Source organism: Chiloscyllium plagiosum, unplaced genomic scaffold, assembly GCF_037043375.1.
Source record: "Chiloscyllium plagiosum isolate Xiang-an unplaced genomic scaffold, Cpla_swu_hap1 HiC_scaffold_14, whole genome shotgun sequence".
In the NCBI taxonomy this organism is placed as follows: Eukaryota; Metazoa; Chordata; class Chondrichthyes; order Orectolobiformes; family Hemiscylliidae; genus Chiloscyllium; species Chiloscyllium plagiosum.
The window spans coordinates 24706732-24733175 of record NW_028270152.1 but is presented as its reverse complement, the minus strand read 5'-3'; the positions used below and the strand labels follow the sequence as shown (position 1 = coordinate 24733175).

At 36.9% G+C, this 26444-nt stretch overlaps 2 protein-coding genes and 2 non-coding genes across 14 annotated transcripts in view; 3 read left to right on the top strand and 1 right to left on the bottom strand.

Annotated features, from left to right (window-relative positions):
* Positions 1-10447, bottom strand: part of pbrm1 (polybromo 1) — a 97805-nt gene extending 87358 nt beyond the window's left edge. For 6 of the 11 annotated variants that reach the window (XM_087994188.1, XM_087994196.1, XM_087994197.1 and 3 more), the window contains exons 1-3: positions 10351-10447; positions 4284-4444; positions 1094-1191 (exon numbers count right to left, since the gene is read on the bottom strand). In XM_087994188.1, the coding sequence (XP_087850314.1) occupies positions 1094-1191; positions 4284-4444; positions 10351-10441 (350 nt within the window). In that variant the 5' untranslated portion in view covers positions 10442-10447. Of the gene's footprint in view, positions 1-1093; positions 1192-4283; positions 4445-6311; positions 6418-7264; positions 7353-10350 lie in introns of all 11 variants that reach the window. The other 5 variants (XM_087994191.1, XM_087994192.1, XM_087994193.1 and 2 more) reach the window with 3 other exon arrangements.
* Positions 10448-10539: 92 nt separating this feature from the next.
* On the top strand, positions 10540-25957 carry gnl3 (G protein nucleolar 3). The gene is made up of 15 exons (XM_087994186.1): positions 10540-10586; positions 10695-10753; positions 16437-16580; positions 17187-17294; positions 17392-17454; positions 19683-19818; positions 19926-20029; positions 20702-20843; positions 21111-21198; positions 21749-21926; positions 22183-22325; positions 22707-22843; positions 23215-23363; positions 25096-25198; positions 25660-25957. Exons 1-15 carry the CDS (start codon positions 10574-10576, stop codon positions 25782-25784), a joined length of 1692 nt encoding a protein of 563 aa, XP_087850312.1. The 5' UTR covers positions 10540-10573; the 3' UTR covers positions 25785-25957.
* LOC122547247 (small nucleolar RNA SNORD19) lies at positions 21585-21656 on the top strand. The gene has a single exon (XR_006310936.1). It is a non-coding gene; the product is annotated as a small nucleolar RNA SNORD19 (small nucleolar RNA).
* LOC122547246 (small nucleolar RNA SNORD19) lies at positions 22030-22106 on the top strand. Its single transcript, XR_006310935.1, has one exon. It is a non-coding gene; the product is annotated as a small nucleolar RNA SNORD19 (small nucleolar RNA).
* Positions 25958-26444: the final 487 nt, after the last annotated feature.

The following is a 26444-nucleotide window of genomic DNA, read 5'->3' as shown; positions in this document are numbered from 1 at the left end:
ACACCCCCGAACCAACACCCTCCCTATATCACTAGAACCCGACAACTTCCCCACCTCCTGACACCCTGACACTGAAGAAGCCCCTACTGAAGGAGCCCTAAATTGGAATCTCCTGTCAGAAACGTCAAGCTCTTTCTTTGTGTGAAAAAAGGAGTTGAGTGGAAATTTGCATGAATGTTGCTCCTTGGGAAAGTTGCTCAATTGTTGTTTGGTATCATAGAAATACATAAATATGAGAACACTACAGCAAAGGAGGAGGCTAGTCATTTTTCATATCTATACTGGCTTATTAGTAAAGCAATCCAAAACTAACCCCATTACTTTGCTTACTGCCCATTGGTATATATTCATATTTTTCTCTCTTCAAATATTTATTCATTTTTCCTTAAAAGGTGGAAAGGTGTTGCCTCAACTACTTTCTGGCAGACATTTTATCCTTTAACAATACTGTTGGAAGGAACTTATCCTATTCTCTCTTCTCATACTCAATGACAATGTTAAATTCATGAAATAATCACGTTTTCCAATTCACCCTATTGAAATTTCCTGTTATGGGTTAAAATAACAATGTGATGCTCACCACAATGTGATCACATTTATAATATCCAAATTATTGATTCTTTGATCTGAATTAGACTGAGTTAGCATGGGCCACCTTTTCATGCCTGACTTTGGTGTATCACTGGTAGAAGCACTGGAATATGTTATCTGCTTATTTGCAACATTGGAGAATGGTGTTCAGCATTGGAAAAGGAGATACAAAAATATCAGTAAGGGTCTCTAAGAAGGAATGCAATATTTTTCAACTATGCAGGATTATTTAAAGTATTAAAACATTTTCCTCAATTAGCATTATTTCACTGGCTGCTTAAACATCCTCAACTCATTATGCTGAATTTATAAAAGTCAGTACATTTATGCATCAATGGATCGGATTGAATTCAGTCAGTTTTTAAGAGTTAGCAAAGTTAGACTCTAACCGGTTTTAGACCTAAACATGAAAAATATTGGCTAGCTAAAGATTAAGAACTTGATTTTTCTTAAACAATAAATTCTGAAAAACCTCCAAAGTCAAGGATTTCCAAAATGCTACCTTCGTTTTGGGGCTCTGATGAAGAGCTCACACAGCAATCTTCCATGATCATCCTTGTAATCTCTAATGGTATTGTACAGCTCATGGCAAACTGCAATCTGTTAAAAGAAATTTTTTACATCATATATATGAGCAAATGCTTAGTTGTACAGAACCTTAGCAGATCTTATACGGAGTAGTGTTTAATTTTGGGCACCATACCTCAGGATTTTTTTGTTTTTAGTTTATCCTTTATGGGATGTGGATGGTGCTGGATAATCCAGCATTTATTGCTCAACCACAATTGCCCAATAGACAGTTAAGAGTCAAGTACATTGATGTGGGCCTGGAGATGCATGTAGACCGAACCAGGTAAGGATGGCAGATTAATGGGCATTCGTGAACCAGATTGGCTTGACTACAATTGATCATAGTTAATACCAAATTTCTGTTACTAAATTCAAATTTCACCATCATCCCTGATGGACTTCAAACTTATGACCCCAAGGTCCCAGATCACCAGTTCAGTGACATTAATACCATGTCACCACTTCCCTCCTTGGTGAGACTACAGCACAGATTTAGAAAGCTACCAAGCATTTAAAGGGTTACATTGTGAAAACATATTGCATCAACTTGATGCAAGTTGCTTAGAAGGGAAATATTTGAGGTACTTAAAATGAAACAATTTGATAGCAAATGATTTCCTCTGGAAGGGAAATCTAGACCATGGGGCACAATCTTAAAAATAGAGCTCAGTCATTCAGGATTGAAGTTAGGCAAGAGATTTAAAAGCCCAGGAATATTTTTTATCATTTTAAATTTACAATTTTGACAGGTATGGAGCAAACCAGGATAAAATGTGTTGAGGTAAAAATGAGCCACGATCTCCCAGCCTGGTCAAACAGGCTTGTAGGACTGATTGGCTTACTCTTATTTTTATGTCTTTACCTATTATAATGTATGTAAACCAGAAAGACAAAATTTATACCTTAAAAGATACATTTAAAGATTAATTAAAGAACAGCAAAATTTGACAGTATTCTAAAATATTTATACTTCTACCTGTCAACATGGTGGTCAGGTAGATTTGTCTCAAATTCAAAAAATCTTTTTTTTTGAAACATGAACTTACTGGGCATATTTATGTCAAAGTAGATCTCATTAAGAAGCTGACTCCATATAGTTTAGACAAAAAAAGACAAACTTATATACTTCATATAAAGGTCAGCTCTAATTTTTCAGGGATCAAAACTCAAATAGTTTGCAGGATATCAATGTGAAGTGCAGTAATTAGTTATATATTTAAATTACTTTAGATGAAATATTATATGAGTCCATAAAATTAAAAGATGAAAACATGTTAAGTAATTACTATGGAAGAAATAGGAATATACTATAAATATGAAATATATTAATATAGATGAAATATATATAGTCCATAAAATTAAAACATAAAAAAGTCAAGTAATTAATATGGATGAAATATGTGGAAGTAAAGTTGTCATATTTGCAGAACACCATAGGGCTGCTCTCTCATAAGGGGACAGCTAGTGGTGGTTTAACCTGAGGGTCACCATGTTCCAGGTGAGGGGAGAGGTTGAGTAGAAGTGTCCTTCATGGTGACCTTATGTGGTTTCTAATGCTATAAAATAAGTGAAGAACCCGGTAGTCAATTTCATTTGAGCAAGGTAAAAAAAATTCCAGATATTCAAGTGAATTATTATTTCATTCATTCCATTGCCTTACATTAATTCCTCAAATCTATATGCCCAAAGCTAAATTTGCACATGGCTCAGGTAATAATCCAGTCATTATTACCCTAGAAGTTCTGCTTCTTAAATTTGATCCCTTGTACCCCACACTGATTATGAAGTACCTTCATCCTCATCCTGACTATGTTATTGGCATCTACATTAACCATGATGATGGGATCCTCACCTTCCCCTCTCTGGCCCTGAGCAGATGTCCTGAACTCTGGGACCAGGCAGGCAATACAGTCTTCTGGATTCTTGTTCTTTATTGCAGAAAACAATGTCAACTCCCTTAATTTCTGTCTACTACTACTACTAAATTCCCTTTTGCTTCCCCCACTTGAATGGCTTTCTGCACGAAGATGTAAGGTTCAGTAGTTCATCCACCCTGCAACCCTCACTCTCAACCAACCTGCAGAAATACCCCAAACTCTGCGAGTTAATCACTGAGGGTGAGGATCCTGCATTTTGCCCTCTGGGTCTCTTTACTTGTCTAACTCACATTCATATCTTTCCCTAAGCAGTGGGCAAATTGAAAAATCCCATCACAAGAGTGTGATTGCTTCCTTGTACAAAATATTCACACAATGGTGTTCTGGAGCCTGTAATTGGTGTTCCAGCTCAAACTCTAAGCTGAATCTGCTCAACCTGTAAATACTTACTGCAGATGTGTTTGCTCTGGATCTACTAACATCCAGAGACTGCCATATGTCGCAGCCATGAATGCATTTCAATTGAACTTTTTAAAAGTCTGTTCTTGAAATTTTAATATCTACCTTAACCCACATTTGCATCCCAATATTTATTCCGCTCTCTGCAAATCTTTTAACAAATAATTGTTTCATTTCCTGGTTTGCTGTCGGTGAAAATTATTTAAACATCCCATGACATTACTGCAGCTCGACAAAGGGAATCCCCAATAATGATTATAACAGTCAGTTGCAAGTTGAGAAAAGTAAAAGATAAAGGTAAAGATTAGGGGAACTCACACAGCAGCTGTCTTCAAGGTCAGTGGCAACAAGTATTTTGAAGTCAGTGGCAAAGAGACAAGGGCCAATGAATTTTCAATGAACCATACATTCCCCAAATTAAATTTCAACAGATATTTCTAGAATACAGAAGTTATATCTCCCAAATCTTTGTTTTAAAGTAACTTACTGATCTACCAATTAAGTATTTACATCACTTAACACTTCTTCCTTTAAACAGGCATAATAAAATGTTAAAATTCAAGACAAGTCATTCAGACTACATTATTCAATTGGTTGTTTTTATGATTCAATGGTGAATGAAGTGTGGACAAAAACTAAATTTCAGCATTTCATTTATCATTGAAATGAAGCTAACTATCTTCTAATGACAAGAATGTAAATTTCCAATATACTCAACAAGTCTGGATACTTATTTATAGAAACTACAGTAATAGGAATACAGAAAGACACTGTAGTCAAACTTACAGGATCTACAGTTGGAATGTTGGAAAGTTTTCTTCTTTTTCTACTTGATCCTGCATTGCTTCCAGAAACAGGGTGTCCGTCATCACAGTCCCCTCCACTAATACTGCTTGAAGGAGAAGTGGCTCTCTTTCTTTTTGAACCCATAGGAATTTTGGTAATATCTTTAAACATAAGGCATTCAATGATGAGTTGACTCAAAAAAATTAGATGTTTATTCATAGTCTTCATTAACACTATCATCATATCACTACTATTATCATTTAGAAGGGGGCTGGAGATTATGGCAGCGGTGAGGTTATAATGTCATTGGACTAGCAATCCAGAGGGCCAAGCTAATACTCTGGAGGCATAGGTTCAAAACGGTATAGCAAACCACTGATCTCAAAGGAAGTTAGAGGTGAGCGACAAATGCTGGCCTTGCCAGTATTGCTCATATCCTAAGAAAACACTATCAGAAAACATAATTTATACCATTCTATTTCTTGGATTTTAAAATCTACTTCTTGATATAATTTATGCTTCTAAGGGTAAACACTGTTTAGAAATTTATATTGTGAATCTATAGACAGAAGTTGATACAATTCAAACTATGAAAGCTAAAACCAGAATATTTTTAAACACAACTTTGAGGTGCTACAAATAACAGGGACTCTAGGGCAATGAAACAATTCAACTTTCCCACACTGATATTTCCTTACTTTATCATTCCAATTTCCTAACTATAAAGAGCACTAGTACAACTAGCACAGGGCTTTAGTCCAGTGACTGATTAGTGTCATGTTGCAGATCCCCGCTTTATATACTTTGACTTGCTTTCTTCAGAATGATAGAAAAGAAACAGTTTTGACATTTTAGTGTGAACATGGAACTCAAAGCTATATCAAGCTCACATATACTGTACCAAAAATTGAGATTGCACATTGAAACTCATTTACAACTTATAAGTTTTGCGACTGAATCAAAATCATTCTAGGAACATATACATTGAAATAGATCAAATATTTAACAGTGTCAATAAGGTAAACAGATTATTACTACCAGGAGAATAGAATAAAATGAAAATGAGAGGAGTAAATTTGGAAAAGGTATGTGGAAAAACCTCTTTGCCCAAAGATTGCAAAATAAAATTTAGAATGGTGCACCAAAAAAGGAAATAGAGGCAAAACATCAGATATGTTTAAAATCATTTAAGCACCCAATGGTCTGAGACCAGTATTAGTTTGAGTACCACAGGCACACTAGTTCTTCTTATGAAGTTTTTAAACTCAAGAGTCACTGTTGATTCTTTTGATTTGTTTAAATTATTGTAAGAGTTTAGATTAGAGTGGTGCTGGAAAAGCACAGCAGTTCAGGCAGCATCTGAGGAGCAGTAAAATCAATGTTTTGGGCAAAAGCCCTTCATCAGGTATACAGGCAGAGTGCCTGAAGGGTGGAAAGATCCCTATACATTATTGTCAGCCTTATGCCACATTTATATTAAAACTTTCATGAACCATTAATATAAGCACCCTGACTATAAAAGTGAAATGCTTCATTAAAGCATTTTTGAAGTATATAAATTTAAGCCTATCTGTAAAAATAGACAATTGCCACTTGCTGGGTACTAATTGGTGCTTTTGATGCAGTGCACCATAGATCTCTGCTAAATTGATGGAATCTGGAAGAGGTGTCAAAACACCCACTGGAAAAGTCTTCATTTGTATAACAAGTAAAAGCAAAATTGCCATTGGTCTAGAGGACCATAGGGCTGTTTTCTCATTAGAGTGGCAATTGGTGGTGGTTTAACCGAAAGGACACCACATCTCAGGTTAACAAGGACAGTCTTTATGGCAACCTCAACTGGTGCAGGAATTGAATCCAGCCAACTGAGGTAATGGACTCCTATTTCTGCTAATAATGCATGGTGGAGTCCAACATCATAAGCAATGAAATCATGCATGTGTAAAATAAAGGGCATTCATTTGTATTCCTCAAACAATATTTGGAATCAAACATAAATATGTATAGGTTTTCACTAAGTAACTCAACTGCTTCCTTCTTTTATCAGATTTGATAAGACCACTATAGAAGTGTCAAGATAAGAGTTTCAAAGAAGCATCTTCAAAAGTGCCATTATACCAGGACAGCTAACATCCTGAGGATAAAGAGTGAAAAATAGTTTTGTTTATGCAATACATAAAGTAAAATTATTACAATTACATCTAACATGATTACGAATATCAAGTTTAGCTACAAGATTAGTAGTTTTAATGTAAAAAAAACTCAAACATCAATCAGCAAGTAGTAAATACAATTTATGTAAATTTCGAGTGAAGTTTGATTTCAAGAATAAAGGGTTCCTTTCAGCAATTGAATAGGCAAAGTAAGCTATCTTTTTTGTTTAATTTTAGACTATTCCTCATTGGTTAAAAAAAGGAAGACATTTGGAGTATGGGATCTTTGCCACATAGATTCAACACTTACATTATAGTTTCTAAGCAACTGATTGCAACTGTGGTTTTTATTGTGAGATATTTATGAAGAAAGGATGGCCATCCCTTCATAAATCTACAATCTGTTACTGACAAACATAATTTTTTATTTCTGAAAATAAAAGAGAAAATACTGGAAATGTTCAGTTGGTCAAGTAGCATCGAAGAAGAGAGAACAGGGTCTATGAAATTTCATTCTGATGAAATGTCATTAAGCTAAAACAAACTTTCTTTCTCTCTCTGCACTTGCTGCTGAATCTGAAGTTATCTACTTCTGGATTTTTTTTGTTTCTATCATAAATTTCAAACATTTGTATTGTTTTACTTTTCCCTCCTTTTTATCTGAGGAAAACCCTGAAACTTTTCTCTAGAATTTTCAAGGCACAAACAACAATTGATTTCAAGTTAACAACATAAAATAGCAGTATTAAGCAACTTAAGGTTATGCCATAGACAAACATACAGTAGGGTATTGTAAAAATGCAGTCTAACACAACATAAAGTGCTCACTTGGAAACACCACATTAGGACAAAAGGTCATCCGATTCATATGCAAAGTCCGTCTAGTCCAATAGAGCAAACTTCCAACCTCTGAGGCCTGGACCAAGTTGAAAGCATGTGGGGAAAATATATACACAAAAATGATACCTGAATCTTGTGCACTTAAAAACAATACTCATTCCTACAATAGTCAGGCAGTTTCCCGCCACCACCCTCTCCCAATCTTTTTTTCACATTTGCTTTTCTTTTGCATTCTTCAGTCAGTACTTGCACAATAAATACGGTACTAGATGGGGAATAGAAAGAGTACATGGGAAAGTAACACAGCTCAAGTAAGGCAGGTACCTTTACAATATATTCTCATTCATGAAACTGTAACTTTATAGACATTTTAAAAAAAATCGTAAGTGACTTTGGCTAGTAAATTGGATAAACAAATACACTGGTTAACCATAGGATACTTTTTTCATAGAGGGAAAAGGAAACTTAGACAGCAATATCCTACAATCATATCTTATGCTGGTTGATTGCATTTAAAGAAAGTTTGCATGCTATTATGCAAAGTTTTGTTCTGCTGAGACTCCTAGTTTTGTCCAAAAAAATCCTTTCCCTTTTCTTTCTAAAATTTTCAGTGATAAACTAGGGATATCTATGCACTCTTGATATCTGAAACAAAAACAGAAATTGCTGGAGAAACTCAGCAGATCTGGCACCATCTGTGCAGTGAAAGCAGAGTCAATATTTTTGGTTCAATGACTCTTCATCAGAACTCAATACTCCAAATATCACCTCCACCCCAACACCCCCCAAACAATCATAATGGTTAAACTGTAGAAATAATAATTACTGCACTGGCACACTTCTAGCCACACATCTATTGAGTTTGTAGTTGTCAAGTCAATATTCTATGCCTGCAACAAACTTTCATGCAGGTTTTTTCCTTTGCTTTCTGTTGGCTCACAGGAGTAGCAAAGTGTTTTGATTTGTATCAGACAGCCTCATATTTAGAATTTATACTATCAGATACTGTACTAAAGTTAAAATGTAGCATCAGGCTTAGATGTAATGATTTAGATATGGTCAACCCGATGGGCAAAAGGGCCTCTTACGGTCCGAATTATTCTAACCATTCAGGGTTAACAGTACTTTCCAAACTACCAAGTCAACGAAATTCAAATAGGAAAAATTATTTTTTATTTTAGAACCAAGAACAAAATAATTGTACAGGCATCTTTAATAGGGTATCACCAGAGTTTACAGAAGTAATGATCACATAATTGCAGTAATGGCGTTCATTTCAAAGAAAAAGTTAAATTTTCCATGGGTTCCAATGGAGACTGCCTCAGTACTTAAAAATTCCTGGAATTTTTTGCGAAGAAGTTTCTCAGAAAAATAGTAATTTATAGATGGAAGCAGTATAGTGTTCATCACCTGAATACAAAATTAATTTTGATAACATTGAAGTGAATAATATATTGATGTGTCAAAATAAATATAAATCTTTCAATTTGTTGATTAAGTTATTTCAGTACTGACAATTTAATATTTTTAATAAACGTGAGCTGTCAATTTTCTTTCTCTCATAGCTTCATGATCACTCTTGTCTGTAAGATCTCAACAGATTTTTACCAGTGAATTTATTACTTGGTTTGGAATTTTCTGGTGCCAGGCATTTCAAAGTATGTCACATTAGTCAGATATTTTCAACAGATTTTTACCAGTGAATTTATTACTTGGTTTGGAATTTTCTGGTGAGAGACATTTCAAAGTATGTCACATTAGTCAGATATTTTTTTGTCATAAATTACTGGAACTGCAATTGATAGACACACTGTAAAGATAGCAGACCATCTAGGTGAATAACAGGACTAACAGTCTATCTCATAGCCTAATGAGATTTAAGGATGAAGAAAAGAAAAACAATGTTCAGAGAAATGGAATGGATCAGAACTAAGTTTAAAAAAAAGAAAGCAAGAGAAATTTAATCTTAAAGGAGACAGTCAAAAAGGAAAAGTAAAACAAAACACAATATATAATCTGATGAAGGGATTCAACTGCTTTAGTTATTTCCTTTTGAAGACAGAGAATAGGTGACTTCGTGAGAACGTTAAACTTGTAATTAAAACAGTTCTTACACCATTAAGTACTAGTTCTACTTTTCTGTAATGAGTCAAAATTAATTTTAACAGAGCAAATGGAGCAATGTCTTAAAACTCACAGATCAGCCGTCTGCCAGCTCCTGCTTTCACAAAGCAAATTTTGCAAGAACGTGCAACTAATCAAGTTATCTCAAAATTGCCATGAATTGCTGGGCTACTTACAAATATAATTTAACACAACTCTCTGTTACTTTCTCAGCAACTTCTGGCCTAATGTTTTTGCCCAGTGGATCTTGGTAAACTGCGACTAAGTGGAAAATTTAACAACTCAATATGTATTAAGTCTAAATGAATTTGAAATAACATTTTCAAAAATTTCCCAATCACCAAAATTCTCAAACAAATTTTCTAAGTTTTGATGTAATTGGACAACTTTTTCTTAATTGAAGTGCCCTCTTAGAAATGTAAATATGTTTAAAGTGGTGTTATGACAGCAATCACAAAAATGTAGTTTGTTCCTCCAATCAGGAAGTGTTCTATTCCTAGGATCACCGGCAGGTTTTATTCCCCGATTGTACACAGCGTCATTTCATTTTTAAAAAAATCCATTGACAATAGTAATTAATTGTGTTGTAGGAATAATCATTTTAAATACGCGTTTGAATATCCTGCAATGATATCTGGATGTTGTAAGCAGAGTAAATTTCATTCATATCTTTGGAATAGGAAAAAGTTAAAATCTTTGCTCCCTTTCTATATGCGCATAAACAAAAACAACCTATTTCGACGCTGAATGAAATGACTGAGAGGCGGACACAAGTCATCGCGCGGGTGAAATCTGGAGTCCGGAAAGCTGACTGACAACAAAAGAAGCAGCGGCCTGAACCTCAAAAACACCTTTGGCAGCCACATAAAAACAAGCGGGAAAGAGCCTGCACATATAACTTCCACACATCACTCATCCCAGCACAGCTCCGCAACCAAAGCCGTCCTTACCCAACTCGGCTGATCCGAAAGAATATATAATAAAACAATAATAACAACACCAATCCACAACTCCGGTTCTGTCCCCAACTAACGTTAGCATCAGCAGTACGGCCGTAAAGCGGATTCGACAGTGCATTGACGACATTGACGTGCTTCCAGACGATGAGTTTACGGCAGGCTCTGGGTTGGTTGGGACTTTGTCACGTGGCTTGCCCTTTTCTCAGCCGGCAGCATGAAGCGACCGAGTGAGTTCTCTGACGTGGAACTATGGCCTTTATAATTCGTTATACTTATTTATTTTATCCGCGAGAGTTTGTTTTGATTCATTGTCCTTCTTGTTGCTTTTCTCACAGAGCTGAAAAAGGCGAGTAAACGTCTGACCTGCCACAAGCGATTTAAGATCCAGCGAAAGGTGAGTCAGGGTGGAATCCACGAGTTGTGGAGGCCCCAGCATTGGGCACATGGTTCGCTCTGGGAAAGCTTGTGAGATATAGTAACCATGATCGTGAGGTATTGAAAGTGGCTAAACAAACAGCAAGTATTTATATAACCACTCTGAACTGTGCTAATCCCCTTCACAATCACCTAAGTTAGTACTTATAAGAGCACGTGGCTTTATGGCAAACAGTACATAATATAGTCAAGAGCAACTTATTATAAGCTGCTAGTCTACAACTTGAGTACTTTGCAGTTTTTTTACATCACGCTATTCAGAAATATTTAGAATTTTCAATGACCAGAGAAGAATATTGGATGATTAGACTCTGAAAAGATAGCAAATGAAATGGATTTTAATGACGATTGAGAAGTCAAGGATACAGATTTAGGCTGGAGTACTGGAAAACTTTTTCATTATGTTAAGCTGATAGGCTGATAAAAAGAAGATAGTTCACACATGTAAGACTTATGTGTTGATATTTAGTGGGCAAGAAACATGTTTCTGTTGTAATTTCAGTATACATCTTTGTAATTCACTGCATGAATTTTTGTGCAGTTATACCTCATATTTGATATTTCAAGGAATTTACAGCCTTTTTAAAGAAAACCACCCTAATTTGACCACTTTTAATAGTGTGTTAAAGAAACATAAGACTAGGAAGTAGGACTAGGCCATTTGGCTCCTTTTGAGGCTATTCTACCATTCAGCAGAGCGATGGCTGATGTTGGGGGGTCTCAACCCCACTTCTTTGGCTGCCTCCATAAACTTTACTCCTTGTATGCCAATCTTTCTAACTCATCCTTGGATAAATTCAATGGCACAACCTCCAGTGGAAGAGATTTTGCCCACTAACCACCCTCAGAAAAAAAATCTAACTTAAATAAACCTCTTAGACTTATACTATGTCTGTCTTGCTAATCCTCTCCACAGGATGATGCATCCACTCAGTATCCACCCTATCAGGAAGCCCCAATATTTTAAAAACAAAGAACTGGATTTTGGACATTTGAAACACGCACACACAAAATGCTGAAGAAACCCAGCAGGTCTGGCAGCATTTGTAGAGAGAGAAGCAGTCAATGTTCAAGTTCATTGACCCTTGTTCTGACAAATGATCACTGGACCTGAAATGCTGACTCTGCTTTGCTGTCTACAGATGCTACCAGATCTGAGTTTCTCCACTTTGTTTGTCTCAGTGTCTTGTATATTGCACTAACATTATCCCTTGTCCTTCTAAGCTCCATGAGGACAGGCTCTGCTTTGCTGAAAAGGTAGTGACTGAACTGCTTCTAACAACTTTTTCAACTCAGGAGAGCAAGATTGTACAGCTTTCCCAGTGTGGTCTCATCAATGTCATGTAGAGCTGCAACAAAACATTCTCTATTTTTGTTTCATTCCCCTCGCAATGACCACCAACATCCCATTTGCCTTTCTAATAACCTATGTGCTTAATGTGTAATTTATATACCAAAACACCTATATCCCTCTGTATCACCCAGTTCTGTAATCTATCTCAATTTAAGCAGCATATTAGATTTAGATTACTTAGTGTGGAAACAGGCCGTTTGGCCCAACAAGTCCACACCGACCCTCTGAAGAGCAACCCACCCAGACCCATTCCCTTACATTTACCCCTTCACCTAACACTATGGGCAATTTAGCATGGCCAATTCACCTAATCTGCACATTTTTTGGACTGTGGGAGGAAACTGGAGCACCCGGAGGAAACCCACGCAATTTTAAAGGATAGGTCATGCTTAATTAATTCTTTTGAGCAAGTAACTATAGTCTTTTGGAAAATGTCTAGATAGAAGTTGTAAGCTTGATTGGAAAGGAAATTACTGAGGCCAACAAATATCAATGCTTGGGTCTTCAACAGTTCAGTCTATTAATGATTTTGTAAAAATAGATGGCAACATATTACGTTTGTGAATGATTGGCATTCTAATTAGGTTAGAAAAAGTGCAAAATTATAGAATGGAAAAGTTGTAAGTGGACAGTACATTTACTGACTCCACCAGAATGTTCTGCACACGTATGTAAAAATGTGCATGCATAGTACCTCTGCCAGTACTGTCGATGACATCATCGTATCCCGTTTGCATTTATTGGGCTTGCTTGGGTGCTGTGCTTTTTACTGGTTGGGTGTTTCACAAAGTATACATGTGCAAAACTTGCTCCATGTGAAATCTGAACCTTTTTAGAGGTGTTGAGAGAGCTGTTGACAAAATTGCTACATGAAATGTAGGTAAGTGTGAGACCATTCATCTTGGAATTTAAAAATTTTTTTTTCATTGCAAAAAGTCATAGAGATGTACAGCATGGGATCAGACCCTTCAGTCCAACTTGTCCATAGCGACTAGATATCCTAAATGAATGTATGATTCGGAGATGCCGGTGTTGGACTGGGGTGTACAAAGTTAAAAATCACACAACACCAGTTTATAGTTCAACAGGTTTAATTGGAAGCACACTAGCTTTTGGAGCGACGCTCCTTCACTTCATCACCTGATGAAGGAGCGTCACTCCGAAAGCTAGTGTGCTTCCAATTAAACCTGTTGGACTATAACCTGGTGTTGTGTGATTTTTAACTAAATGAATGTAGTTCCATTTGCTAGCATTTGGCTCATATCCATCTAAACCCTTTTAAATGCTGTAATTGTAGCAGCCTCAACCACTTCCTCTGGCAGTTCATTCCTTACATGCATCACCTTCTGAGTGAAGAAGTTGCCCATTAGATCCCTTTTTAAAATATTTCCCCCCCCTGACTCTATACTTATGCTCTTCAGTTTGCGATTCATACACACACTTCACCCTATCCATGCCCCTCATGATTTTATAAGCCTCCATAAGGTCACCTGTCAGCCTCTGATGCACCATGGAAAATACTCTCAGCCGGGGGAAATTGCTGCAATGGATATACAATAGACAATAGGTGCAGGAGTAGGCCAATCGGCCCTTTGAGTCAGCACCACCATTTGTTATGATCATGGCTGATCATCCACAATCAGTATCCTGTTTCTGCTTTATCCCCATAATCTTTGATTCCACTATCTTTAAGAGCTCTATCCATCTCTTTCTTTAAAGTATCCAGAGACTTGGCCTCCTCTGCATTCTGGGGCAGTGCATTCCATATATCCACCACTCTCTGGGTGAAGACATTTCTCCTCAACTCTGTTCTAAATGGCCTACCCCTTATCTTTAAACTGTGTCCTCGGGTTCTGGACTTACCCATCAGCGAAAACATGCTTCCTGCCTCTAGAGTGTCCAATCCTTTAATAATCTTATACATCTCAATCAGATCCCCTCTCATCCTTCTAAACCCAAGTGCATACAAGCCCAGTCGCCCCAATCTTTCAACATATGATAGTCCTGCCATTCCGGGAATTGACCTCGTGAACCTCCACTGCACTCCCTCAATAGCCAGAATGTCCTTCCTCAAATTTGGAGACCAAAACTGCACACAATACTCCAGATGTGGTCTCACCAGAGCCCTGTACAGCTGCAGAAATACCTCTTTGCTCCTATACTCAATTCCTCTTGTTATGAAGGCCAGCATGCTGTTAATTTTTTTCACTGTCTGCTGTACCTGCATGTTTGCTTTCGTTGACTGATGTACAAACACCTAGATCTCATTGTACTTCCCTTTTACCTAACTTGACTCCATTTAGATAGTAATCTGCTTTCCTGTTCTTGCCACCAAAGTGGATAACCACACACTTATCCACATTAAACTGCATCTGCCGTGCATCAGTCCACTCACCTAGCCTGTCCAAGTCACCCTGTATTCTCATAACATCCTCCTCACATTTCACCCTGCCACCCAGCTTTGTGTAATCAGCAAATTTGCTAATATTACTCTTAATGCCATTATCTATATCATTAATGTATATTGTAAACAGCTGCAGACTCAGCACGAACCTTGTGGGACCCCACTGGTCACCGTCTGCCATTCCAAAAGGGATCCGTTTATCACTACTCTTTGCTTGCTGTCAGTCAGCCAATTTTCAATCCAAGTCAGTATTTTGCCCCCAGTACCATATGCCCTAATTTTGCTCTCTAATCTCCTATGTGGTACTTTATCAAAGGCTTTCTGAAAGTCCAGGTACACTACATCCACTGGCTCTCCCTTGTCCATCTTCATAGTTATATCCTCAAAGATTCCAGAAGATTGGTCAAGCACGATTTCCCTTTCGTAAATCCATGCTGACTCTGACCTGTCCTGTTATTGCTATCTAAGTGAGTTGTAATTTCATGTTTTATAATTGATTCCAGCATCCTTCCCACCACTGATGTCAGGCTAACTGGTCTATAATTCCCTGTTTTCTCTCTCCCTCCCTTCTTGAAAAGTGGGATAACATTAGCCACCCTCTAATCTGCAGGAACTGATCTTGAATCAATAGAACATTGGGAAATGTTAACCAATGTGTCCACGATTTCTAGAGCCACCTCCTTAAGTACCCTGGGATGCAGAATATCAGGTCCTGGGGACATCAGCCATTAGACCTAACAGTCTATCCAAAACCATTTCCTGCCTAATATAAATTCCCTTCAGTTCACCCTTTACTCTAGGTCCTTCAGCCACTATTACATCTGGGAGTTTGCTTGTGTCTTCCCCAATGAAGACCTATTCAACTCTTGCCATTTCCTTGTTCACCATAATAAATTCACCTGTTTCTGTCTTCAAGGGCCCAATTTTAATCTTAACCATTTTTTTTCTTTTCACATAACCTAAAAAAGCTTTCACTATCCTCCTTTATATTTTTGGCCAGTTTGGCTTCGTACCTCATTTTTTCTCTGCGTATTGCCTTTTTAGTTATCCTCTGTTGCTCTTTAAAGATTTCCTAGTCCTCCGGCTTCCTGCTCATCAACTTCCCTTGTCAGCCACGGCCGCCCCTGCCTCCCCTTAGGATCTTCCTCTTTGGCATGAAGTGATCCTGCACCTTCTGCATTATATCCAGAAATACCTGCCAAAGTTGTTCCACTGCCATTCCTGCTAGGGTATTGTGCCATTGAACATTGGCCAGCTCCTCCCTCATAGCTCCATAGTTCCCTTTGTTCAACTGCAATACTGACACTTCCGAATTCTCCCTTGTCCCGCTCAAATTGTAGATTAAAACTTATCATATTATGGTCACTATCTCCTAATGGCTTCTTTACTTCAAGGTCCCTGAACAAATCCGGTTCGTTACACAACACCGGATTGCCTTCTCCCTGATAGGCTCCAGTACAAGCTGTTCTAAGAATCCATCTCTGAGGCAGTCCACAAACTCCCTTTCTTGGGGTCCAGTACCATCCTGATTCTCCCAATCTACCTGCATGTTGAAAACCCCCATGACAACTGTAGTAATACCTTTGCAACAGGCCAATTTCAACTTTGATTCAATTTACACTCTACATCACTCTACATCCAGACTACTGTTTGGGGGCCTGTAGATAACTCAGTTTAGGCCCAGTTTAGTCTGTATCTGGAGCACTTTGTACAATGATAGATTTTGGACCTTGGAAATTATCAATTCAACTGAGGAGTGCAGTGCAGATTCACTAGTTACATTCAGAAAACATTATATGTTGTTTGTATTTTCTCTGAATTGAATGCCCCATTTAACTGGATTCCGGTTTCAGCAGCATTGTTAATATTTCAATTTAATCATAGATTCGTGAACATAAGCGGAAAGTACGAAAAGAAGCAAAGAAACGGGGAAATAAAAGTAAAAAATCCACAAAGGATCCTGGTGTGCCTAATAGTGCTCCATTTAAAGAAGCTGTTCTTCGAGAGGCTGAACAAAGGAAACAAAGTGTAAGAGGGCTCTGCTTATGTACGAATAGTTGGTAATCTGTGGTACTTTATACACACACAACAAGCTTCTGTTCCACTTTCACTAAGTGATTTCTGCATTTTCTGTAGCATAATTTGAGATGGCTGACAGTTTGAAATATGATGTAAATTCTTCAAACTCAAAATGTGATCGAGTATGTAACCTGAAGTTATTTGGTCTGCTGTCTGGTGTATTTGCACAAAGCTGGGAAAAGAGAGGGTATTTGAATATGCAGAGAGCTTGTTTTTTGCTTTTAGTTTGACGTGGACAGTATTAGACTTTTTTTTAATATAACGAACAGTTGAGTATCTTTTACGAAGCAATAGTAAAAGGAAAAAGCGGACTACTGTCGGGTGTGTCCAATGTTGATTTAGTGTTAAGAATAATATACTTTTCGTATAACAAATATTTTATACATAATGTAGTTGTGATTTTCTAAGTGTGAATGCTGATTTTAGAAATGGAAGATAAATCCACAAACACAATTAAGCAACAAATTTGAATAAGTTACTAAAACATAAGATAGGTAACTAAACTGTTTTGGATGCCTTTGCAACCATGTCGACGACTTACACTTACTACTTTAGCTTGAAGAACTGAAGCAAAAGCAGAAGCTTGCCAGACAAAAGGAAGTTGCAAAGAAAAGGAAACTTGAAGCTAAAAAAGACCCAGAAATAAATGAAAAGCAACAGAAGGTATACATTTGTCCAAATGCTTAAGCTTGTAGTGTTGAGTATATATAAACTTCATGAATTTTAATATGCTACTTTTGAAAATTCTACTTTTAAACAGAAAAAGTTGGCCAATTTGGAGAATAAAAGCTCAGGAAAATCTCCATGCAGCGAGTTGAATAAGGTCAGTCTGTGCTTTTTGAGTGAATACATGGTTGAACTGATTTAATCAGGCCTTTTTGAATTACAAAGATTGAGGTTATAAGTGACTAAAATAGTATCACAATAGTAAATAAATTAGAAATGGGTTTTTTAAAAAAAGTGAGTTGTAAAAGACCGGTTAAGGCAACCTTATACAAGATGCTGAGAGGACTTAGTAGGGTAGGTACGTAAAGGTACGTAATCCACCCGCTTGTGGATTAGAACCATAATCTCAGAATTGGGGGTCACACACTCACGATGGATATGAGGAATTTATTCTCTGGATGTTGTAAATCTGTGAAACTATTCTACCATAGTGGGCTGTTGAGGCTGGGCCATTAAGTGTATTCAAGGCTGAGCCAGATTTTTAATCAGGAAGTGAATCAAGGGTTTTGGGGGAAAGGCAGGAAAGTGAAGTTGAGAATTATCAGAAGGGTTATGATCCTATTGAATGGCAGAGCAAGCTGTGGGCTGAGTGTCTTCTGCTCTTATGTTTTATGTTCTTAGTCATTTATAATAGACAGTGAGATGCTGATACTGGAAGATTCGATTTCAGGAGTATTGGTTTCAGAGTATTATAGATTAGTTAAAAACTTTTTTGTCTAGTTCTTTTGAGGCTTCATGCCAGCTCTCAAATCCAAGTTATCACAGTAAGTACCTCAGCTCACTAACCCACCGAGCAGAGTGAACTAGCTTTTAACCCATTTTCTTTAAGTAAACTAGAAAGGGAAAGGCACAAAACACATCTCTTGGCCAGACTGGTGTCATTTCTCCTGTCATATTCAGTCTGAAAACTCCCAGGAAATTACAGTTCCATTTCTAGTGCATTTTCCCCTTGTTGAAGCCTAATTCTTTGAAGATTCCGTGGCACCTTGTCCGGTATGTCATTTCACTCTTCAGAATGCTGTTGAATTTGCAAATTTGGTGCTGTTTTGAAAAAAAAATTCAGGTTGAAATAAAAGTGCAATATATCCATGGGTGGTTATGGTTTTAAACTGATGGTTATGACAGATGGCAGGTTTGTCACATGAGATGTTGGGCTGATTGGGCTTTATCAGAGAGAAGTCATGCCTAACAAATAAGAATTTTTCGAGGAGGTGACCAGCTAGTTGATATGGATTTCAGCAAAGCCTTCGACAAGATCCCACATAGGAGATTTCTAAAGAAGTTAAAAGCACATGGGATGAAGTGTTATTTGGCAAATTGCATCCAAAATTGGCTTAGTGTTAGGCGACAGAGGGATATAAAGTTTTGTGTATGACTGGAGGCTGGTGTATCATAGGATCAGTGGTGGGTCCCTTATATTAGGAGTGGGACGGGTGGTGTTAAATTTATGAATGATACAAAGGTTGCAGGGGATCTCGATGGGTTGGTCAGATGGAATATAACAGGTGATTGTAAGGTGATGCACTTTGGAAGAAGTAACAAGACAAGGGAGTCCTCAATGAATGGCAGGACAGTAGGGAGCTCTGAGGAATTTTGGTATCCATCTCCACAAAGGCATCTCTGAAGGCAGAAGGACAGGTTTTTAGAGCAGTTAAGGCATATGGAACAATTACCATTATCCGTCGTGGCTTGGATTCTAAGATCAGGAAAGTTGTTGGAGCTGTATAACACTTTGGTTAGGGCAAAGCTGGAGTATGGTGTGCAGTCCTGCTCACTACACTATGGGAAAGATGTGTTTGCTGTGTGGCTGTGAAGACAGTCTGGATGAGCTTTGGTTGTTTTATTTAGAGCAGAGAAAGCTGAGAGTCAATAATGAGGGGGTGTAATTTTAAAGTGAAAAGCCAAAGATGAAGAGGGGATTTGAGGAAAAGTTATTTCTCCTAGAGGCTGGTGGGAATCTGGAATGCATTGTCTGGGAGAGTATATGAGGTGGGAAACCTCTCAACCTCTTTAAAAAATACTTGAAGTGTCATAACATTCAAGACTATGGAACTAATGTAGATTTAGAGTAGTTCATTGTCAGTGAGGACTTGATGGATTACTTCTGTACTGTATAATTCTGTATGGGGAGACATCAGTATTATGGTATTGATCCTCTATCTCAATCCACAGTTGTGTTGAGTAATGGAGTGGGCTTGATGGGGGTCAAACAGCTACTCCTGCTGGTTTCTAGACTTCTAATAATAAAGCAGTGATTTAAGCACTGGAGAACTGTCCTTTAGTTTCGCTGAAATGTTGGTTTTAGTGCGCTTCCTATTTCATTAGGTGCTCGATACCTCAGATGTGGTTCTGGAAGTGCTAGATGCCAGAGATCCTCTTGGATATAGATGTCCTCAAGTGGAGCAGGCAGTCTTACAATCAGAGGGGAAGAAACAACTTGTCCTTGTTTTAAACAAGATAGGTAAGGTGACTTAATAATAATGACTGCAAATTGAATTCTGGAGGGGTCACAATGTCTTCAAAACAATATCATTTACCAAGTTGAAATCCCTGTTCTTTATTGTTTAGATTTAGTGCCAAAGGAGAATACAGAGAAATGGCTAAGATATTTGGAAAATGAATTTCCTGTTGTCGTTTTTAAATCATCTGCACAGTTGCAAGACAGAACAATGGTATGTTTCCCAAAACGAATGCAATATAATCCAATTAAATGTTAACTAGCTGATTGAGTTGGTTTAACGCTAATGTATTTGAGACAGAAGATCTAACTCTGATTTCATGCAATTGTTTTTCATCGCATTTTCTTCTAACCAGTTCTTAAACTTCCATGTTTTGAAGAATTTTGTAAATTGCCAAAATATTGCTGCTTCATAAAGATTAACATCTGGATAATCCAGAACCATATTGCAATAAGAGTATTAAAGTTTTGATGAAATATCTTGACAGTACTTGTTCAGTTGTGTAATTTGTAGCAAAGGTTACCTTTACATCATTTGTATATTCTCTGACATCCTTGTACAATTTATGTTTGTTATTTATTCATAGTTTTGTGTGTTGTACATCCAAGTTACTTACAGCCTTAACTGCACAGATGTGTGCTAACCTTTCTCCAGAGCCCATATTATGGAAAAGTGGCTTACTTGCACTCCCAAGTCACCTAGATATTCCAGTTGAGGTTAGGAAGCTAACACATGGACATTTTAGAGAACAACCCACCTCTTGACAAAATGTTGTACATTTCTACTTTGTGCCACTGAGAAATGTTTACTAATTTATTAGTAATTTATTTGTCAATTCTAGATCAATTTTTTCAAAATTAAACTTTTAAAAATTATTTTAAACAGGGACAGAAAAGAATTTCTAAACTGAATACCAGTATAGAGATATCACATGGAAATACCTGTGCTGGTGATGAAAGTTTTATAAAATTGCTTCTCAGCTACTGCAAAAAGCGAAATCTAACAAGCATTAAAGTTGGTGTGGTGGGTGAGTGCTTGCTTTATACTTTTGTTTATAAGCTATAAAGTAGTCTGATATTGAATTTGAATATTTCCAAGTGAAACTCCTGCAAAATGAGCCAATACTGCATTTTGCTAATGCATTTGACTTTGCAGAATTACCAATTACAAAATATTCTTCCATTCCTTGCCTATCCAATGATGTTCAAAATAGATTAATTGATTCAGCAATCTTATTTACATGCCAGTAAAATCAATATCTTTGTTCTTTATGAATTACATCTTTTTCTTTCAGGTTTTCCAAATGTAGGGAAAAGCAGTATTATTAATAGCTTGAAAAAATTGAGAGCTTGCAACGTGGGACAAGTAAGAGGTCTTACAAAGTAAGAAGATTAAAGTTGGGATGTTTAGATAAAACTGTTTAGATAAAACTGCTGACCGATAATGTGTGACTAACTTGCACACTTATTCTTGAGCTATTCCTTTATTATATTTAAAGATTTGTTTAAAAAAAGGTACTGTTTTTGTTTAGTATAATTTGGGAGATTTCAGTGATTTTGTTCCAGGCGTGTTAAGATTTTGAATTAATCCCAGCCATTTACCAGAGAAGGATTGGTTTAACACATAAACCATTAATCTATTCACTTCGAACTATATCGAAATATCAGTATTCCAATTGGGAAAAAAAATTGCCCGATGGCCATTGAAAAAACTAGAATATTTGATCAGAAAACAATTTAAGGTTATTTGTGTTAAGGAAGGAATGAGTGAAAAATGAGGACAACTTTCATAGTCTGATGTCCATGACTGTACAAGATCCAACTCTGATTTCACTCAGTGGCATACGACCTCCCTTTTTGTCTTTGGATAAAAATCTGTTTCGACTAGTGACTGTGTCATGGTAGGTGTTAATAATTGCATAATCTTGCGCAGATGCATACAGGAGGTACTTATCGATAAGCAGATCAAAATATTGGACAGTCCAAGTATTATTGCTTCTGCATCAAATTCTGCTGCTGCCTTGTCCTTGAGGAACATTGTGGACATTGAAGCACTGGAAAATCCCACATCTGTTGTGGAGCCCATACTGAAGAATTGCAATAAACAGCAGGTACTGAATCCCACTTTCCCTGTGTTGTCTTGCATTTTTTTTTAAAAGTCCCATATTAAATGAATAATGTTTTTCTGAAAAAAATCCAAATTTATATTTGAGTGAGAAATGAGGATAATTTAAATGGTCAGAAAGTGTATGTTTGACTGCTAAAGATCCAACTCTGATCTCACTGTGATATGGCTTCTTTGGTCACTTTGGGATTATTGTGTAATAAAGCTTTAGCTAACATATGTATATCACATCACCACAATAGGTCATGCTGCAGTATAATGTCCCAGATTTCCGAACATCTCTGGAATTTTTAACATTGCTGGCTCAGAAAAGAAGCATGTTGAAGAAAGGAGGGATCCCTGACATTGAGAAAACAGCCAAGTTGATCCTTTATGATTGGAGTGGGTAATTAAAATTCAGTTCCTATTTTTGAACTATTCTGTAAGATTGAAGTTTGCCTATTTCAGGGTGACCCCCGTATCCATGGGTCCACTTTCTGCAGCTTACGTTCCAGAACCAGGTACCAGGAAGCTGCCAGGAAGGTACGTTTCCCATTTAAATGAATGGGTTTGCACCTGTCCGTGGTTTTGGGCTTCCGTGATAGGTCTTACAACGCATCCCCCTGTGGGTAGGGGGGGAATGATTGTATTTGTATTTGCATTAATAATTCAAACAATTGCAAATTTTCTGTGATAGAATTACTTTTTATTAATGCTCTGCAACAAAATGTATAGTGGATGCCTTTGGATGATGTACAAATTGGAAGCTTTCTTTCTATCCCTCAAGAGCTAAAATCAGTTACTATACAGTTCCACCAGAAAAACACAAGCTACCCAATTACATCACTCCAAAACTTATGGAAGAAGCAAAACGAGGCTTTAATACTGGAGAACTAAATAATCACAATGAAAATACACTCAAAGGTAATTAATGCATTTGTCTAAATTAATGCATTAGCTTTAATGTAAAACTTGGTTCAGTTTGAATTAATTACTTGGACAAGTTCATTGATGTACAGATTAAATTTATGGGATGCGCCATGTTACATTGAAACAGACTTTTCAATGATATGAGTGTCTGTAAAATATATAAAAGTTTGATATTTATACAAGGCAAAAGAAATTTGCTGACAGAGGGATTAGAGTTGATAATTGAAGCAGGAACTTTAATCAGAGAGGCATATAGAATTAAAGCATAATGTCAGTAAACATTATGCAGATCTGTTTCTATCTGCTGTTGATTTCCGGCTCTCAAATAATCTGTAACTTTCTCTTTTTCATCCCCTTCTGTCCAGGTGTTAGATGCCCTAATATGGCCAGCAGTATATTATTCCAATCTACAGGATTAACCAATGGACTAATTACAGGGGCTAATGTGGGAGAAGAATTGCAAAATCAGGAAAGGAATGAGGGTAACAATTCAGTGGACCGAGAAAATTCAGAGGTAAGCTAACTGCTATTTCGAGTGGTGGTCTTTTGGAAGTCTAGAATTATTTAATTGCCCTTTGAGATCCCTACATGAGTTACGTATGTTTATGTGGGATGAATCATTGATTTTTTTTTTTGTGAACACCTCTATAGAATACCAGAGTTTGAAACTGATACCTGATGATATTACTCATTAAGAAAAATCGAAGCTAAAGCTTGAAGTGTTTGATACAGGTGTAAGAATATAAGAAAATTATTTCCACTAGTGCATGTTTATATTTGGCACAAAGTTCAAAGTACTCTGGTATGGATTTAGAGTCATAGTCATACAGATGTACAGCATGGAAACAGATCCTTTGGTCCAATTTGTCCATGCCAACCAGTTATCCTAACTTAATCTAGTCCATTTGCCAGCACATGGCCCATATCCCTCTAAACCTTTTGTAATCATATACCCCGTCTCTACTTTGTTCCTCCCTACCCTGACTGTTTGACTCGCGCTCTCTTTACCAACTGTACCAGTCTCAGATTGATCTCGTTCTTTACTAATTCCTGGGTCCCACTTTCCCACCTTACTGGTTTAGATTCTCCTGAGCAGCTCTAGCAAATCCCCCTGCCAGTATATTTAGTCCCCTTCCAATTCAGGTGGTTAAAATGATAAAACATAGTTCAAATGTTTGGAATGTTGTTTGGCTTCTTGTATTATTGAGTCTTGCAGTTATCTTGCAATGTTATCTTGACTGTGGACATTTTTAATGAATATCTGTAATGGGAATAGGCCATTCAGTTCACTGTTCCTTTTAGATAAAGTATTTGTCTGATTTTATCTATTGGTGAATTGCAATCAGTCTGTATTTGTGACAGTAATTTAACCAAAAAAAAAGGAAGTCATCCAATCTACCATCTTCCAGCATACCCTTAACCATTTCCATGATTTCCAGCATGACTGAAAACATGTTGCACAGAATGCTGGATGAGGAAGAATGATATTCCAAATTGTTTGTTTGAATTTGATTAGATTTCCTGGGATGGCAGTTCCAGGATTTTGGGCTTGAGAAAATACCTCTGTACTAATGGAAGGAATCTTATTAAACCAACTTGAAGAATACTTCTTAGAAATCCTAGTGTGTGGAAGCAGACCATTCAGTCATGGATGCCATACCACCCCTCTGAACAACGTGCCTAGATTCACATCCCTACCCTATCCCTTTAACCCTGTATTTACCATGGCTAATCCACCTAACCTGCATATCCTGAACACCACGGGAAATTTAGTATGCCCAATCCACCTAACCCCCACATCTTTTGGCCTGTGAGAGAAAACCAGACCACCCAAACGAAACTCACGCAGACAGTGTGTACACACTCCACACAGTTGTCCAAGGGTGGAATCAATCCTGTGCTAACTGCTGAAACACTGCCACTGACTTGGGCTTGAAGTGCTGTTATTTCTAACATCAGATATTACATGTTTCACTTGTGATGGGCGGAAGGACAAAGCAGATAGCATAGATCTTTTCTGGATTATTATTGTTTCTGACAGCAGCAGGATATGCTGAGTTCAGATTTTGTTCATAGGTGGTGTGCCTGCTTAAATAGGGGGAAAATCACAACTGCAGAAAAAGATCAAACTTGCTACAGGTACCAACTGAACTAAATGTAATGATATACAAGAACAACTAGTGAAAATGGAATATTAAATTCTATTGCACTTTAAGCAATATTAGATATTTCAAATATCTTCCTAGGCAACACATTTTGAAAAAGATAAAAATGAACGGGCGAAAGCAGATGGATACACAACAGCCAAAACGTTCCAGATAAAGCAAATGAAAAATAAACTGGAATCAGGTTGGTTATTAGATTTCTTTTTTAAAAAAAATTGATAATTGCATGCAATTACTAACTGCTATCCTTGTAGTCCAGGTGATTGAGAAGACTGGCAAGTTTTATTTAAGGCAGTGTAGTATATTACTTAAGTGATTTATGCTGTAAATAAAGTATTATAGTGATGTGCATATCCCAGCCTTCTTTCTATTACTTAGTGTGGGGTTTAGAGATCTTGGTCAACCAGCGAACTCCTGATCCCACAGGTGTTAGTTAATAAAATGTTTGTTTTATTGTTATTTTACACAAGTGATTGTGTGTATTGAACCAATTGTACGTTTCCTCTTGAGGTGTAAATGTATCTTAAACTTTGAAATTGTTTGCATGACAGAGGTAACTTTTAAATAAATAATAATACATTATAACTTGGACAATCAGGCAAGATGACTCCATTTTAATAGCAATTTTTTTTCTTACCTTTTCAGAGAAAATAGCTGACCCTATCCAAAAGCCTATCAGTGTAGATCCATCTTGTGAAACACCAGTGGGGGATGCCTATGACTTCAACACAGATTATGTTGAGGATTTGTCACCAATGCCAATTAGTTAAGGCCAGGATGACTAATGGCTTAAGTAACAGAACATTGGAACTGTACAGTTTAAATCTAAAACAATAACTTCTCTACAATTTTTTAACGATGGAGATTTCAGTGTAAAAAAGCAAATTGTATTATAAACTTGTAAAATATATGTTGGATTTAAGACATTAAATAACTGTGTGGATTATAGTTTTTAATATAGTATTTATACAGATGAAACTTAACCCTCCTTATTAACCCTTCCATTAACTTAAAATATGATTTCGCCAGTTTCCACAGTACGTAGGGATTCAATTTTAAAAAAAAAACTCCTGAACATGACATAATTCAATGAAACTTAAACTCCCTTTTAAAAATATGGCACCTAAGATCAGAAGAGTTAACTTACAGCAGGCTCCTAAATCATGGAGATTGTTAATCAGGGGAATTTTACCAAGATCATACTTGGTGAACACCTTGTATGTTATAGTATTACCAACAGGATAACTCAGACAGGGTTTGTTTGTTATAGAGCAGTCACTGCAGGCCCAGTAAAAAGGAACACATGACAAGTTACTTGTACCCTCAGGTGAAACTTAACTGCACTTCATTCAATTTAGTTTACTTTAGTTGCTCATAATGTGGTCTCCTGTACATGGCCTATGCTCCTAAAAATGATCCTCTGCTTCCAG